At 30.6% G+C, this 18,920-nt stretch overlaps 1 protein-coding gene across 1 annotated transcript in view; it reads right to left on the reverse strand.

Annotated features, from left to right (window-relative positions):
- The window catches only part of LOC108908878 (netrin receptor unc-5), a gene marked incomplete at its 3' end in the record, with an annotated part of 69,649 nt that extends 67,830 nt beyond the window's left edge, over positions 1-1,819 (reverse strand). The window contains exon 1 of the mRNA XM_023454530.1: positions 1,609-1,819. Coding sequence (XP_023310298.1) covers positions 1,609-1,684 — 76 coding nt within the window. The remainder of the gene's footprint in view (positions 1-1,608) is intronic.
- Positions 1,820-18,920: the final 17,101 nt, after the last annotated feature.

The raw sequence follows: 18,920 nt of genomic DNA on the forward strand, positions 1-18,920 counted from the left end.
TATATGTTACCGGCAAAGTATGTAATTCGACATTGTATAGAATTCCTAGGCATTGTATATAAATCCTAAAATCATCAGGTATTTTATGAAATAAATGATATAATGTAGATTTTCTAGGCATTTTATGGAATACCTATTGCATAACCGGCAATGTATGAATAAGTTGATAGAAGACGTGGTGATGCTCGAAATATTCTAGCTATTGTCATGAATATCACAGACGATGGACTATGTCAGCTCGGTACTAAGCAAGGTGTTGTTCCTGATATTGAAATTACACTACGTTCAGTTGCAACTTTGCAGTCTACCGGAACGGATCAAGGATTTGTCGAATGCAGTTGCAAAAAGAACTGTGAAACAAAGAAGTGCTTATGTGTTAAGAAGAAAACACTTTGTTCTGGTAAATGTCACTCAAGTCTACCTTGTAAAAATAAATAGAAAAATCTATTCCCATTTACTTTTAGAAAATACATGTTCAATGTTTGTTAAGTTTCTTATGCAAAATATTTCTTTATTCCGAATAAAAGTTTATCTTATCGCTTTATATCTTTGATTTTTTACCTTTCCTAATATTACATTGGCGTACTATAGAATTCCAAGGCATTCTATAAAATAACTAGGTAAAGTATACACAAATATTCAAATTTAAACAGATTTCATATATTTCCTAAAATCGTCAGTCATTTTATAAAATACCTAGGTTTTCTATAAAATGCCGGAGTTTTATACTCTGCCGGTAACATATATACATATTTCGTTTAAAACTACTAGAAAAAGTTAAGATTGTTAAATTGAGTTTTATTATAAATAAAACAACAACAAGAAACAATATCTTCTAATATAGTCTATACTGGACACACAATATACATACTATAGCACACATACTCGCCATGACGCCTAAGACACGTCTGCCAGGGAAATATAACTTGGTCACGTGATTGAAGTAATATTTAAATATTGTTTATTTACTATATGGAAACCTCAGACATTAAATATTTATAACAAACAGCTTCACATTTAAAATATTATATATATGGAATAATTTTACTGTAAAGTTTCTTAAATAAAAAGGAATATAAATGTATAGGTATACTTATATTTAAAATGTATTTTTTTTAATTCCTAACAAATGGTTATATTAAATCTAATTAGTTAATTATAGACAAATCTGTAGTAAATTCTCTTTTTTTTAATTCAAACAAAGCAATTGACTTGTTTATTTCAATGTAACTATCATAAGTCTAAACTGACAGCCGATTACTTTAATAGAAAATAAATGTTTTTTCAGTGTAGATTTAAATAATTTTCAGTGTCCTTCTTTATACTATTTACGTTATGGTATTTTTTTTTGTAAACCTTGAAGCACCAAATTAATTCATTTTTACTTGATCTACCCCTTCTCGAAGTTATATGATAAAATCTGCCACACACTCTACTACAAAGTTTGTAAACGTAAAAAACAATGGGGTTAAAAAATCGCAATAAAGAAAATGAGGACTCGGGACTTGGGACTTGGAAAATTGTGTTATAAATTCCGGGGGATGCCAGCCTTCGCTGGCATCTAGGATGTATTCTGGAGGGGTATATATTTCATAATTTAATACCAACCTTGATTACATCGAACGACGCTGAGAAAAAATGCCGATATTAACAGCGTAAGTGACAGCTGGGGGTGCGCAGCCATAGTAACTCGGGGTGTCCCGGACAGCTAGACTCTAGGGGGTGCGCTAGGCATCACTAACACCGTACACTCTCTTCCTCCTCGACGGTCTCGTCTGTACGTCACTCCGTCACATAGCTCCTGACACTCCACTTATTAGGTGCACTGTTATCTGTAACAAAAACGGTGCAACTGAGCGTGAGGGTGGATGCAAGACACTGACATGTTTTAAATAGTTTCAAAAGTGTGAATAATGCACAGCACGAGGGGTAGGATACACACATTTTTCGACAAACGCATAAAATTTAATCACTTGGCTACTTGTAATCTTGAATAAAATATCCTTTACTTTTCAGTATTTCTTGTTTATTCGTTATCTAAGTAGGTACTATGAATTAATTGTTTCACTTAGGAAGGTATATCGGGGTCCGAGGGAAGTGAGAAGCGCAGGGGGGTCCTATGCTTTTCTTATGGGACTAAAACCCCCTGCCAATTTGAAAAAATTAAATTCTATTGAAATTATTTGCGATAAACATNTGATATTTGAATAACCTATTAAATTCATAATTCAATTTGAGAAGGTACATAGTGTTGAGATCTATCAATAGAGAAACACATACTTACAATACTCTTATTCAATTTAATTCTAACTTTCAGAAATTATTATTTACTTATTTACTTTTTATGTATATGTTACCGGCAAAGTATGTAATTCGACATTGTATAGAATTCCTAGGCATTTATAAATCCTAAAATCATCAGGTATTTTATGAAATAAATGATACAATGTAGATTTCCTAGGCATTTTATGAAATACCTCTTGCATAACCGGCAGTGTATGAAATAAACACAGTAATATGTTACATGGTAGTGGGAAGGTAATGATAATGAACATTGGAGTGAAGGTTTAAGATTTGTACAACTCATGAAAAATAGAGCTTTTCATTCTGGAATAAAGCGAACGCCTTATGAGGCTCTTTTTGGTTGTAAAGTAAAAGTAGATATAACATTGCCAAACCAGTTGCACAACATCTTGAAAGTGAAGAAGATTCGAAGAGAGTTATTAAAAATAATATTAATTAATTAAGGTAATTTACAAAGAAAACCTCAAGACGAAACCTCTAAAACACATGAGACATGTGATCAATCTTCAGTTGCAGAGGATATAACAAGCCACCAACTACTTTATGTTGTGTATGTTTTAAAGAGACAAATGAAATTCAGTCATGCAAACGATGCAAACAAACTATTCATTCCATGTATGGTGTATCAGAAACAATACATTCTGATGGTCATGGGTCTTCAGTATTATGTCCTTTATGTGCTAGGAATATAATGGCAACCTAAAATCGGAATTCTGAGTAGAAAACTTGAGACAACAAGCGGAAGAAATGTTGAATACGAATTCCAGTGCCAGAAGTTGATAGAGGACGTGGTGATGCTCGAAATATTCTAGCTATTGTCATGAATATCACAGACGATGGACTATGTCAGCTCGGTACTAAGCAAGGTGTTGTTCCTGATATTGAAATTACACTACGTTCAGTTGCAACTTTGCAGTCTACCGGAACGGATCAAGGATTTGTCGAATGCAGTTGCAAAAAGAACTGTGAAACAAAGAAGTGCTTATGTGTTAAGAAGAAAACACTTTGTTCTGGTAAATGTCACTCAAGTCTACCTTGTAAAAATAAATAGAAAAATCTATTCCCATTTACTTTTAGAAAATACATGTTCAATGTTTGTTAAGTTTCTTATGCAAAATATTTCTTTATTCCGAATAAAAGTTTATCTTATCGCTTTATATCTTTGATTTTTTACCTTTCCTAATATTACATTGGCGTACTATAGAATTCCAAGGCATTCTATAAAATAACTAGGTAAAGTATACACAAATATTCAAATTTAAACAGATTTCATATATTTCCTAAAATCGTCAGTCATTTTATAAAATACCTAGGTTTTCTATAAAATGCCGGAGTTTTATACTCTGCCGGTAACATATATACATATTTCGTTTAAAACTACTAGAAAAAGTTAAGATTGTTAAATTGAGTTTTATTATAAATAAAACAACAAGAAACAATATCTACTAATATAGTCTATACTGGACACACAATATACATACTATAGCACACATACTCGCCATGACGCCTAAGACACGTCTGCCAGGGAAATATAACTTGGTCACGTGATTGAAGTAATATTTAAATATTGTTTATTTACTATATGGAAACCTCAGACATTAAACATTTATAACAAACAGCTTCACATTTAAAATTTTATATATATGGAATAATTTTACTGTAAAGTTTCTTAAATAAAAAGGAATATAAATGTATAGGTATACTTATATTTAAAATGTATTTTTTTTTAATTCCTAACAAATGGTTATATTAAATCTAATTAGTTAATTATAGACAAATCTGTAGTAAATTCTCTTTTTTTAATTCAAACAAAGTAATTGACTTGTTTATTTCAATGTAACTATCATAAGTGTAAACTGACAGCCGATTACTTTAATATTTAGAAAATAAATGTTTTTTCAGTGTAGATTTAAATAATTTTCAGTGTCCTTCTTTATACTATTTACGTTATGGTATTTTTTTTTGTAAACCTTGAATCACCAAATAATTCATTTTCACTTGATCTACCCCTTCTCGAAGTTATATGATAAAATCTGCCACACACTCTACTACAAAGTTTGTAAACGTAAAAAACAATGGGGTTAAAAAATCGCAATAAAGAAAATGAGGACTCGGGACTTGGGACTTGGAAAATTGTGTTATAAATTCCGGGGGATGCCAGCCTTCGCTGGCATCTAGGATGTATTCTGGAGGGGTATATATTTCATAATTTAATACCAACCTTGATTACATCGAACGACGCTGAGAAAAAATGCCGATATTAACAGCGTAAGTGACAGCTGGGGGTGCGCAGCCATAGTAACTCGGGGTGTCCCGGACAGCTAGACTCTAGGGGGTGCGCTAGGCATCACTAACACCGTACACTCTCTTCCTCCTCGACGGTCTCGTCTGTACGTCACTCCGTCACATAGCTCCTGACACTCCACTTATTAGGTGCACTGTTATCTGTAACAAAAACGGTGCGACTGAGCGTGAGGGTGGATGCAAGACACTGACATGTTTTAAATAGTTTCAAAAGTGTGAATAATGCACAGCACGAGGGGTAGGATACACACATTTTTCGACAAACGCATAAAATTTAATCACTTGGCTGCTTGTAATCTTGAATAAAATATCCTTTACTTTTCAGTATTTCTTGTTTATTCGTTATCTAAGTAGGTACTATGAATTAATTGTTTCACTTAGGAAGGTATATCGGGGTCCGAGGGAAGTGAGAAGCGCAGGGGGGTCCTATGCTTTTCTTATGGGACTAAAACCCCCTGCCAATTTGAAAAAATTAAATTCTATTGAAATTATTTGCGATAAACATTATCTATATAGCAAAGAAATCTACTCATATGCACATAGCATACATATTGACTAATTAACAACATAAAAATATCATATTTAAGTAGTTTTAAATTATATTTAATGAACGCATAAAGACTATGTAGATGTGGCAACAGCGCTAATAATTGACTAGCAGTTGTACACACTGCGAACCTACAGACCTCGGACATCGGAGATATTGCGCGTCAAATTCGGGTAAAGATGCGTACGCGTTCAAAAATGTATTGTGTGTAAACTATGTACAATATAATTATTATATATAGCAAATATATCGTATTATCCTCGCGAAGATTTGTATCCTTTATTTAAAATCCGTAAATCATGTGAACTGGTAAAACAACGAGAATTATGTTAATTTAGTTCTAAAGAAATGAAATGACACTCGCGCCCATCTCTCGTCCAAGTCAAAGAAAATGTTGGATGCAATTTTGAAGGTTCTGTGATAGAAATTACATTATTACTCACTGTTCGTGTTTTTAATCTCTATTTTAGTAATGTTACAAAAGTTTTGCAACTATAACTAATTTTTTAGATATAAAGTTTGCTGAGAAATATTTATGTTCCTTTGTTATTCCGTACAAATGCTTTTATCTCAAGTATTACTAATTATATTAATCAAGTAAAGAAAACTTTATGTAACCCTAAATATTGCTGGGTAATGATTACGATGTTTTTATAAACCATTAAATATATTAAAAGGATTTATCAACTGTATTTTTTATTCCAATAAATATATCACAGCTTCCTAGTCTTTTTTAATTAATCTAGTTTTTTAAAAACATTACAAAAAATTATCTGTTGTGGATAATTTATTGTTGATAACAATGTACATGGGATTTAGGAAAAATGTATATGTTTGAAATCAATTTCGTTTTTATCAAGTCTTTCAAATGTATTCCCTCCTTGCTGTCAGCTGATTGCGACGTTGCCACATTAATCCCCAAGTCAGACAGAAATGCAATTATTGGTTTCTGTTTCTAATTAATACAGCTGTACTATGTTCAAAACTTCAGTTGTACATAAAAAATAAGACAATACTATCTATGGAAAAGTTTTGTTTCACAATTTCTACATTTCTTTCTCAGTTATGGGCAAAAAAAAGCCGCACCGTCCATCTTCGCCATATAAGCCTATGTTAAAATGAACAACTTTCAACAAAAATATCTCAAAATCTTGATTAAAAAAAAAAATTAAAAAAATTGATGCACAGCGGGAGCACTGGCTAAGACGCTATATAAATTTCAAGTACATCTGTGCATTTGAGTAAACCCGATATACCTCCTTAAAAAAGTATTAAATTCCATGCTAAAACTTTTTTTAAATTCTGGAAAGGTTTATTTCATTTAGTAAGGTAAATACTCAATTTTATTATATTATTTACCTATAATATTGAACAAAATTGTCAATACTTCGAAAATTTAAATATAATAATAGTTGAAAATCTAAAAGGCAATGAATAGAACTACAAAAGTTTTAATCTATTTTTGAAATTACCTACTACTTTCAAACGGCTGTTACTGGAAATAAAATAACATTTTTCTTCTTGTATAGCTGTACATACCCCAGAAGAAAAAAAATTGTAAATTCTGCAATACATATTTTCGTTCTTTTTTTTTGCTCAGTTATTCCTTTTTATTGAATTCTTCACTTTTTGTTTGGGTTAAGATCTACACATTTATTGGTGAAACTTTCATCTGATCTAATCTATAGTATTCAATACCTTGCCTTTCTTTTAAAAAAAATTCATGTTCAGGCAGGTGTGTTATAGGTATACCTTTTTTATTATACTTCAAGTATAAATGTAATTTCCGCAGATTAATAATACCTTAATGGTTAAAAATATTTGTAATTAATTTACCATTTACCTATACATATAAATTTTAATGAGTTATACCTACTGCATATGTAAATTTGTTGCATGTATTATAAGGTTGATTAAAACTAAGCTTATAGGACAATAAATCAAAACAATCCTTAAATAAAAAAGTACAACTTCGAAAACGAATTCGAACATTAATTATAAGGACATATTTTTAAGCAGTCCCTAAACATCATGTTTATAATAATTACTTTTTAAAATTCCGCCCTGCTCTCGGCCCGCTAGTCCTTTTTTTCAAGTCATTTTGACCTTCTTTCCCCGCAACGCCTATGGGAAGATATAGATAAATCTGTTTTGAGAGCAAAAAACCTCTGCGGCATGTAAGTATGATGTTACCATGATTGATGATGTGTTTTGAATAAATCGTAGCATAATAGGATCCCAAACGAATTACACACACGATGCAACGCCATGTGGCACGGACTTGTCAGGAGAGTTCTTAATATTTTGCTATACAAAGTAAACAGAAATATATGACCCACTTGAAACCGAATTAATGTCTACTGATGATCGATATGGGGCCTAATGTAGATGACGTTTAATATAGAAGTTATTTTCTTCCTCGCGTGTGATTCAAAACGAAACATTTATTAAATAGACACTTTATTTGAAAATCTGTCTTCAAATATTCTTTATTGATTTTGTGTGAATAAATTATTAGTACCTACATGGAAAAATGCGTAAAAAATAGAGTATATTATTTCGATCCTCCATTTTGTGCAAAAATGCTGTGACAAAATAGTTGTAATGTACAAAAAAATATTACCTTTATTGCAGTTAAGTTTAATAATGTTGTCTATCTGATTTCTACAATATACCTCTCTGTTTATAATAGAAAGTAATATAAATTGTGAAAATAATATTGTGTTTTCTATTTAAAATTCTTTATAGAAATTTTTCGCAAAATAAACAAGATAGATCTGACTTTAACATACACAGTAAGTGTTTTTTTTTTTGGCTTGTGTAGATATATTAAAAAATATTATTATTGGTATCTATCCTGGTTCTGAAAAATTGCACAAAATAAATTACAAACAATGAACTTTTGCTTGAAAAATTGGAAGATGTCAATGCGATGTCTAAATTTCATGAAGACGTTGGAATCCTCTTCAACACTGTTTTCCAAACACGTTTATTGACTACACTTAAATACTGTTTGTGTCTTATTTCAGCATAGCACTATTTTCTTTTTACATATACAGCGTGTCCCGCTGTAATGTCCGGAAGTAGGAAAAGTGTTTTATTTGTGTGTTTACGACAAAAAGTCACTCTTTGTAAAAACTCCTGCTTGTTCCAAAACGGTCAAGACTGTTAAAATATTTGTCATTTTTTATACAGGGTGTTCAGTATTTAGAAAAATATTGTTAGTCGCCAAGAGTAAAGCACCGTTATTTTTGACAATATCGAAAAATATTATCAGGGATGTCATTTAGGTTCCACAGGGGATTAACATTTTATTATTATTATTTTTTTAACAATGCGAGCAGCTAATTTGTATGTACCACTTTATTTGATATTTGCAAAAGTGCAATAATCAATATCTTCAATTTTATTTTTATTAAGTTAATTTATTGCTAATAATATGAAAATTTACATAAACAAGGAATAATGTAATTTAAATTTACACAAATAAATTTTACTCAAATTTATTGCCTCTAATTTCTGCACAAATTTCAGCTCTTCTAATAAATTCTCTATAGACATTTCGTATTTCGTATAGAGGAATATTAGCAATTGTTTCTCTTATTCTGTTTTTTAAGGTGTCCATATTATTACCAAGCGGTTCAGCATAAACTTTTTGTATTAGATTGCCCCACAAATGATTATTATTGTCAGATCAGGACATCTAGGAGGCCATGGAACAGGACCTAATCGTCCTATCCATCGATCTTTAAAATGTTGGTCCAACCATTCTCTAACCATAATTGTAGAATGAGATGGATGACCATCTTGTTCAAAATAAACCCTCTCTCGGTGTGCTAATGGCATATAGTTTAGGTAGTTTAAGAAAAACGTACTTAGTAACTGCAAATAAGAATACTGCTTCAAGTTTCCCTCTATACAATAGGGTCCAACTACTCCAAAATAAGAAACGGCACACCAAACGTTAACTTTTTTTGAATACCGTCGTCTACAATTATTAATCCGAAAAATAGGATTTTCCGAAAAAATAATATAGTGGGAAAAATTTCTGTTTTCGAGATGGTGCTCACCCACCCATAAGCAAAATTCCAACCTTTTAGAATCATCCTCTTCTTCTAAAGTATGGACAAATTTTTGTTTATAAGGATGTATTTTATTTTTTTTCAACAATCTTTGTAAACGAGATTTACTAACGTTTCCAATTTCTGCGTTTTAAAATTTTTGTACAATCCGTTTTATAGTCTTATCTGTGACTATTACGTCAGGCCATTTCTCATTATTTGTCACTTAGTTTTAGTTTGATCCTGAAAATTTTGTTGGCAAAGCTTTTAGAAATATTGCAAATAAAAACAATTATGCAAGACAACAAATAAAAATTACATAAGTAATAAAAAAATTCATATATTTCTTTATTATAAAAGAAAATAAGAGAATTTGGAAATTTAACATTAGAACAACTCAACAGTGCACTAACTCATAGTTAGTGCACTGTTTTGTTAAAAACAGGTTCAAATAATGTTGACAATTAAACTGCGTTTATAGTACCTACATCTTTTTTTATTTTTAAGACAATAGACCTCTAGATCTGCAAGTCATCAAATTAACACAGACCGAGATGATACCTATAAAATGAGCATTTGCTAAAATAAAAATTTTAGAACAGATTTTGGAAAACTCCATTAAATTACACAGTGTCTTCAAAAATATATTGACAATGCAAAATCAAAAATTATTTGGATCAAAATAAGTCAATTTAAATCAATTACCTTCAACGTCTATTGAGATACAACTCTCAATGTGGTACCACGAAAAAATATATTCTTTTATACAACTATACCGTTTGATTTGGAGACTTCTTAGTTAGTATGAATCTTTATCAATTATTATTTTGTTAGAATATTTAAGAGAATTACATACTTATAGTGCGTTATATTTTTGAGGTCCTTACCTACTTGATCACTTCATATAATTTTTATACGCACGCCTATCGCTATCCTATTTACTTGTTGGATAAAAACACCGTTCTTTAAGATTTTTTGACTAGGTATGTGAAATTTTGATATCTGTAATGGATTTCTAGTAGAAAATATACGTTTAGATAAATACTTTTTACTCGATGTCCAAAATTTCACAACTGAAAAAAATTTAAAAAAACATGAATTTTGTATCAGCAATATGATATAGATGATCATAAGCGTACATATAATAAAATTACATTTTGACATATTTTTGTTCACGGAATCTCTGATGTTACGTTTTACATATATTTTACACATTATTCAATAGGTAAACCATTTTTTTCTACAAACGTCAAAAAATTACAAGGTTTGCGCATTGACAACGATATGCGAAGTGACACATTTTTTCGGATTCTTACGTTACCATGACACCGTGCGCGAAATACTTCGCGCACTAGGGTGCGAAGTATTTCGCACACTGCATGTAAATTAATAAGAGTTTTGTATTTCAATCTTTGAAAAAATGAAGCAAAACTCCAAATTATTATTTATTTTTAAATGAATAACAATTAAATACTTTTAAAATAATGATAGAATTTTACAATAACTTTAGTTATTATTTACAATATTAACATTAATCGTACAACCAGTACACGAACCAATATTTATTCCTAAACCAGATAACTCAGGTTCAGCTCGGGATATTGGGGTTTTGGGGGTTTGTTTGTAGAAAAAATATTGTTTGCATCTCGTGCGCGAACTACTTTGGTGGTCCCGAATAATTTTTTAACTCGGCTTCGCCTCGTTAAAAAATTCTGTTCTCGATCACCAAAGTAGCATTTCGCGCACTAGATACAAAAATAACTATTTATTTTATTTAGAGGCAGATCCTACTTACTAGGTGATGGTAAAAGTATGAGTAATATGTATTTATTGCATTGAACATGGGACTCTAGATCATTCAGATTCAGAACACGACCGAATAAATCGTTACCAGTAAAATGAGATGGTCGGGTTCATATATAAATTGTTCCACATTTTTCAGTCTGAAAACATTGTCGTTTACAGCAGCATTTATCATTTCAACATTTTGGAAAAGATTTATAGCCGTACTTCCTGTAATGATCAGAAAACCCGACACAGTGCGACATGTTTCGCACCTACGCACTTTACCAAATTAAAGTGATTTAGATTTATGCCTTTTATACTGTGAAGATAAATGCCAGTTGAAAGTGTAGTAAACATGATGGATTCATCGGACAATCGAATGGGAATATATGGTTTGACTATTTGGAGCGTCTTTGTCCCACACACTCCTGTCACTGAAGCCGAGAATGTTTATTCATAAAGATATTTCATAGTCTTCACAGAAGTACAGAAATTTCTAAAGTTATTGTAAAAGATCCATCGCTGTTCTTATTATATTTTTCTATATTTTTCTTTCTATTTCCTTTTTTATTTATTTTTTTTTGTAAAGGATTTGAGAAAAGAGAAATTTTTACATTTTGTGTAATAGCGAACATATATAAAACGCAATGTACAGGGCAATTTATTAGAGCCAGGCAATATTTTAAAAGTCACTTTACAACAGAACAAACCTATAAAGCTTCAAAGCAGTCATAACTCATTAATGTTACATTTTTAGTGTCCCAATTCCTTATATTATGTCTGTGAAGTAGGTAATTAGTTGAGAAATTAAGAAAAATTGTAGAGCCACACGTCATCAACATGTTAGATATGACTGTAATGCAAAAATATAACGATGGCAACTTTTGCTTTTCAGGGATAAGGTAATTCACGAACAGAGCCACATATCTTTGAAAACACTATTCCTGAAAGAAATATTGTTGCTAGAAAATTTAACGTAATGTTAGTTATTTTTTACATAAACTTTACAAAATGGCAATTTCTTACACATTTAAAAGTTACACAGGTATTTATTTCTAAATAAAACACAAGAACTTGGCCATCTTCCTTGTGTAAAAACTGGTTGTTAGGGAAATTGTTAGAAAAAATGATATGGCAAAATCATTGTACAATTTTGAAGAAAAATAAAATTTTCTATGAATATATCTTCTAACCACTCTAGTTTTCGAGATATAAGGTGCAATTTTTTTTGAAAAGGTTGTTTGCCGCAAAATATTTAAAATAAACTAGAGAAAAATGAAGAAAAAAATTTACCAGAATACAACGTTATAAGAACCCCAGACGTTCGACGTCACAGAATTTTTGAAACCCAATAAATTCATTCATAAAGCGAGTTACTTTCGAGCTATTATCTTATTTTTAAATAAACTTACCACACAGTTTAACACATCGGAACTTATTTTAATTTTATTATTTTTATTATTAATCATGTAATGACTTCAAATACAGTGCAAATTAAATGAACTAACACTGAAATTTCAAAATATTTTGGCCACCGATTCATATAACTGCATCCAATTTAGGCAAATTTTTAATTTATTGTCATCATTCCAAGTTTCATTAATCTTCGTCGTCAAATATATTTGGAGTTATTTGTGATCTGACATTTTTTTTAAATTTTAACACCCTGTTTGTCGAAGATTAAGCTCTTAGAATATAAGTTTGTGGGAACACTTTCCCAAAACTGAAAGAGGGTTCCACCATTTAATTTTCTCCAACTGTTAAATGAACATCCTGTATATATGTTGTGTGGCTTTTCGACATCTTTAATTAAAAATGTGATTTTCATTACCCAGTGGGGATCTTCGCTAATTTCATTTTTGGCATTATCGAATAAACCAACTTGAATGTTTGTATCTATAAATATACATTCTCCTTTCTCTTCTCTATATTATCCTGAAGGATTACAAAATTCCACAATCCTCCGACCTCGGAAAATAAACATAACAAATAAATAACAAGGGTAAAGCTTCACGAGTTTCCAATAAGGAAGAAGGTAGTCGCTTGAGGCGACTTAAATGCAGATTGTATTTTCCTGTTCACACAACGTATGGAATTCCTAACATCAAAGAAAAACACTCTGATATAACTACGAAAATAACATAAGAATCTGCTTTGATTTAGAAATGCTAAACGAGAATTTATTGAACTGGTATTGGCTAACTTCATATTCGTTAAAAGTATATAGGTATATGTAGTTTTATTTACAGAAGGCTTTTATGCCAATGCCTCAGCCGCTGGTAAGTCCAAATCTGTAAAAAGTGGTTCAATTTCAAAATGTCTACGGATACGTTTAATTAAAAAAGGTATAAGTATTAGGAGTCAAAGCGAGCGAGCACCTGCTTTATAATGCGATATGATATGATTACAATGAGCAAAAACACCAAAGCTAATATGTACCAAATTTAATTCTAAATCATTTTTAGTATCACACATCATTCAAAACAAGAATTCGAGTTTTTACTGTAGTATTTCACTAGCCAGTGTTCTCCAAATAATGAAAATACCTGAATCATCATTATTAGGTATATATGTAAACAAAATTCTATCGACAATATCCAAAGTATTTCTGAGTAAATTAAAATAGGTGATAGATATGCAATGTTAATTGTGTTAGTGACTGTTTCTTTTTAATTAACTATTTAAAAACATACAAATATTGGTTTTTTCAGTTATTTGTCAAGTTACTGTCCTCTAAGTACGACAATGCAAATTAACATTTCTTTTATTTTACAGAGCTTCTCGTTTTAACTTAAATTTAAATGATATGTAAGTTCTTATTAAAATGTGATTTCCATGATAATATACATATATGTAACAAGATTAAATAATTAAAAGAGTAATAATTTATTTCGTAGTTTTGGAAGCTTTAATTTGTGCAAGGTGATAAGAGGTTATATGTATTCTATATTATCCTAAATATATACTGGTCAAGCTGTGTGTCACTCTATGCTGACGATACACAATGTTACTGACTGCCATAAAAACACGTGCAATACACACTGCCATATACACTGCCCCTTTTTTTATGTGTTTATGTTTTTATATTTTGTTTTAATAACTTCGAAGAGCATTAAATTGTCCATCTTCCGGTTTATTGTGTTTTTATCTTTGATAATAATTGACAATCTAAACACGGTTTAGCTCAAGTTGTTATAATAGTGTACAATTTTGGGCAAAAGTTACCTTAAATTACTCTTTTTTCAAGCACGAATTCCTGGATACGTAATTTATTCAAATTTAAAAAAAACGGGTTTCTTAGGGACTATAGGATATAAGATCTACTAGTTGTGGAAAAATCGCACCAAATTTTGATAATATACAAAAACGAATTGCAATTTCTTTCAGTATACATTTTGATAAATTCTATTACTGTTATCCAAAATTACTTTCGTTCTATATGTGTCTGTTGCTCTTAATAGAAGCGTATCTTGCTAGTAATTTTGTATCGCAAACTGAGTAGTTTTTTCCTGTCTTACTGAATTTATCAAAAAAAAGCTAATGATTCATATTTTAAGTGAAAGAGCTTACGCTAATTCTTATTAATTACAGTACAAAATAGCAGTAACAACAAAAATTAATAAAAATATAGTTGTACCGTAGAGACCTGGTAGATACACATACATCACCTACATCATTAGCAGCAAAAGAAGTTATTTCTTTTCTCTATAAATAAAAATGATGTACCATATGGCTCATAGAATAAATGATACAGTTCGTTATTGATGATTGTTAACTTAATCAGACTATCCGCCGTAGCCAAATAAATCCCATTCATCATTAATTAGCAACACAATCAGCTAATTAACATTGATTGATAGTCACCTAAGTGACTGCTGCTGTTCCATGATGGGTAATTAAATGGTTGTTACATTTGTGTTTTGACGTCTCTTATATATGATTTACATGGTCTTACTCAAATTATAAGCAAACTTGGTAACAATTAATCATAATTATTAGTAGAGCGTGGACTTTTTGCTAATTAAAAGGAGGTACCTACCCGAAAAAATTGTTATGAATGTACGTTAGTTCTCTCTGTATCTCTAACTGGAACTTGTTTGAGATTCATTAAAATAAAATCAATTACAATAATTAAGAATGAAAATAATATGTTTTATTATTTTGCTCTTAGCCCCTTTTGACCTATAATTGTTCAGTTGCACAATGTTAAGGTTGAGTCACGCATTACTATAGCCCGTCAGAACCGAGCGTCGGTAATGGCCATTTTGTAGTGATCTGAGCAATCCGCAAAGTTTTACAATATTCCATCGAAAGAAGTCTACAGTAATTTTCTGATAAAAATAAAAAAATCACATGAATGATCATATATTTGGCTAGTCACTTTATGTACATGATCCACCAATTAAAACTCATTAAGCCTGCATTTCCTACAGTTTTTAAGATATCGTAACAATCGGATATCAGTGACTGTAGTTTTAAGGTCTTCTCTTATAAAATCGTGGCAATTGAAAATTTATAATAGCGTTGGATAGGGCTTGGGAAAGGAATTTAATTTGACACCAATTTTTGTTGCTATTACTCCAGTCGAATTAGATCATGAAACCTGAAAATTTGAAAAATTTAAAATATTTTTTGAAATTTAACACCCTGTATCTTTTTAACGAAGAGTCCTAAATAAAAACATTATAGGAAAGACTCCCCTTAAAATTCACCAAAGAATACGAGGTTTCATTTTTGGTCATTATTTGTGAATCACCCTGTAGAATGATAATATCAAAAAAGTAACTCGAAAGAAATGAAGTGAAATAGCAAATTTACGTGTTTTTTCACTTTTTTTTTACTGCCCAAGACAATCTAGGCGACCTATCGGAATATTAGTTATTTTATGGTGTAGGTAATTAAATTACCTACAATTTAAGGTACCTAGAGTCATTTTTTACCTGTAAACTGTAAAATAAAGGAGAACGCGGAAAAATCAGTTTTCGAAAGTTGCGTATTATTATTGCAAAAAGCGATGAAATTTATGGAAAAGACGATCAGTCCAAAGACCAATATGTGTGCCAAACGCCAATTGAATTGATCGCGAAATCGTTGCTCCAAGTATTTGTTAATTAATTTCGTTAAAGCCGCTCGGGAATTCGCTCTTTTTGCATTAAATAGAATTTATTTTTGCGGTAATTTTAAAAAAGAGAAATCACCTACGCGGGATTTTAGAGACGATTAAAGAAAGGGTTAAACTTTTATTTCAAAAAAGTATTACATTGATAGTTCATATAATAAACGCACAAGCAGCAGTTAAAGTTAACGTTAATGAACTGCCCCTGGAAAAGGAACGCTGGGCCCGCGCCCGCCGCGCGCAGGATTGAACCGAATAACCGAATTTTAAACGTTCTAGTTAAAAAATCTCGTGCGCGACGAGAGCGACATTCACGCGCATGCGCGGGCCCGGCGCTCCTTCTCCCTTATGCAGGCTTGAGATGTTCTATATGTTCTTTATATATACATATCTTTTATATAAAGGAAAAAAACGAAATAATGAACATTTAATAACACCCTGCGAATTTTTTTAGGTTAAGTAGTTTTTTATAAAAACAAATCTTTTCACAAGTTTTTTATCACATGTTTGTTTCTCTCGGTTCTTATAATATTCTTTTAGTGAGTTGTTTCAGTATGTGACTGAATTTTATACATATATTTATCATTATTATGGGATTTTTAACATTTTCATGACAAAGATGTAATTTGTTGTTTATACCAATCAATGATGTAGTAATGTGATTTTAATATTTCCAATTAGTTAATATTTTATAGTAACCTCACGTTTCCTAAGTTAACATTTGTATTAAAAAAATTTTTATATAAATAAGCAACAATTTCTTTTTCCTGTTTTCTCGAAAGCTTGCACAGAAATAAAGGGTATTCTTCTTTTTTCCCAAGACTACATACAACCAAGATTTTAATATATAAAATATATATTTATAAAATTTCATGTTAACTGCTCCACCATGTCAAAATAAGAGACAATATATCGTACCTTACATTTAAATCAGTTTGAAAATATATTTAGTCATTCAGTGCACATCGCTGACCGTCCCTCTTTCAGGAAAGACCACACACTTCCACCATATTTACTTATTATACCCAGAGCTGTGAAGATATATTTTACATAACTAACAAGTCCCGGTTTACCGCAGCTATGAATGTGCCCGGGTGCGAACACTTTGTCGATTTAAGCTTCAAAAGCGGCGCACATTTTAAGGAAGTGTTAAAATAACGCTTTATTAAGGGCTTGCGAACAATATCTCACAGTTTGCTCGTAAAACTGAGGACAGCTGGTGGTATTTTTCAGAGAGGTATACGGAATATAAAAAAGCTGTAAATAGGTATAAGATTTTCGAATCGTCTACCGATTTTTTTCCATAACGGTACTTACCATTCAGTCAGCTTTGAAAAATAAGTACAAATAATGGAAGTTTGTATATTACACATAAAAATATGTAGTCAAATTAAGTTAATATTTGCAAAAAATGAAGCAGGTTATTGCAGTGCCTTTTAAGTTCTTCCCATAATTTTATTTTAAAGGTTTTAAGCGAATTCAATTGAATTTGTGAACTTCATTTTTCTATATAAATTAGCTTAACATATTTTAAAATTTAGTTTTATGGATAGGTACATTAAATAGGAAGGAATACAATAAATCCAGGGTATATTAAATCAGTTCACAAATAAATACCAGTGGCACATATTTTTGGAGGTCATTAAGAAACTCAAACTTTCGGCGCCATTGAGTATTGTGGAAATTCCATCAGTTCATTGAACTATCATAATTCAAAGGAAAAAATATGTTCGATATCATTCGAAAAAATGGATTTTCGAATGGATGGTCATTTTCAGAATTCTTCCAGTCTAAATTAAATTACGAATCGGAGAAAATAACTAAGACTGGTCGTTCTTAAAAAAAGTCGATTTTTTTGTTGCAAATACAATTTTATATGCAATACATTCATTGACACAGAAATTTTTAATTTTCTGGGATAGCAAAGCATAAATTCAACGCCATCGATTTCCTGTACTTCTTTTTTTAGGAAAATAGACAGTTTGTTTTCGATATGTTCATCTGTATGGTAAGTTTATTGTATAGATACCAAAAATAAAATAATAATTTGAATAAAAATTCATTTTTCGAATAAAATAGATTTTATTTTCTTTCAATTCAAAGACGAATGACAAAGTTTACGAAATATTCACAATGTCGGTGTCTCTCAGTGTGTCCGAAATTGATTTAAAAATTAGTGTTTCAATAGAGTGATTTCTTATCTTTATTCACCAAAGTCACCAGCCCACGTTTGACATTTTTGGCATACATACGTTCATAAAAAAAATTTCTTTAAAATAACTAAAAAACCATCCCCTATATTATCTAAACTAGTTAAGGACCACCCTGTATACAAAATGTTTTCTAGACATATCTCACAACACCAGTAGGTTATTCTTTGAATGATTCTAGACCCCCCGATGTCTTAAAATGCCAAAAGGTTAGAACCACTAGTTTTTGAGGTAAAGAATTTTAAAATTATTTTAAATAATATCATATACATATTATAGTATATCGGTAATCAAAATGTATCTATAATATTTGATTGAATTAATTAAAAGAGAAAATCCAAAATTACTACGTCCATGCGTATCTTGCAGATCCGATCACATTGATATTGATTGAACATTGATATTTCCCATACCCAAGTGTTTTTGTTTTTTTACTGTATTTTGTAATCATTTTCTATATATTTTATTTTTTGTTTTTCCCTGTTCTGTAACTGAGATTTTCCCCTAAGCAGTTGTAGTTTTAAATAAATAAATAAATAAAATTGCTTATTTTTCGAGTAAAATGGAAATGAAATTCTCGAAAATAATTTAGA

Source organism: Anoplophora glabripennis, unplaced genomic scaffold, assembly GCF_000390285.2.
Source record: "Anoplophora glabripennis isolate ALB-LARVAE unplaced genomic scaffold, Agla_2.0 scaffold286, whole genome shotgun sequence".
Lineage (NCBI taxonomy): Eukaryota > Metazoa > Arthropoda > Insecta > Coleoptera > Cerambycidae > Anoplophora > Anoplophora glabripennis.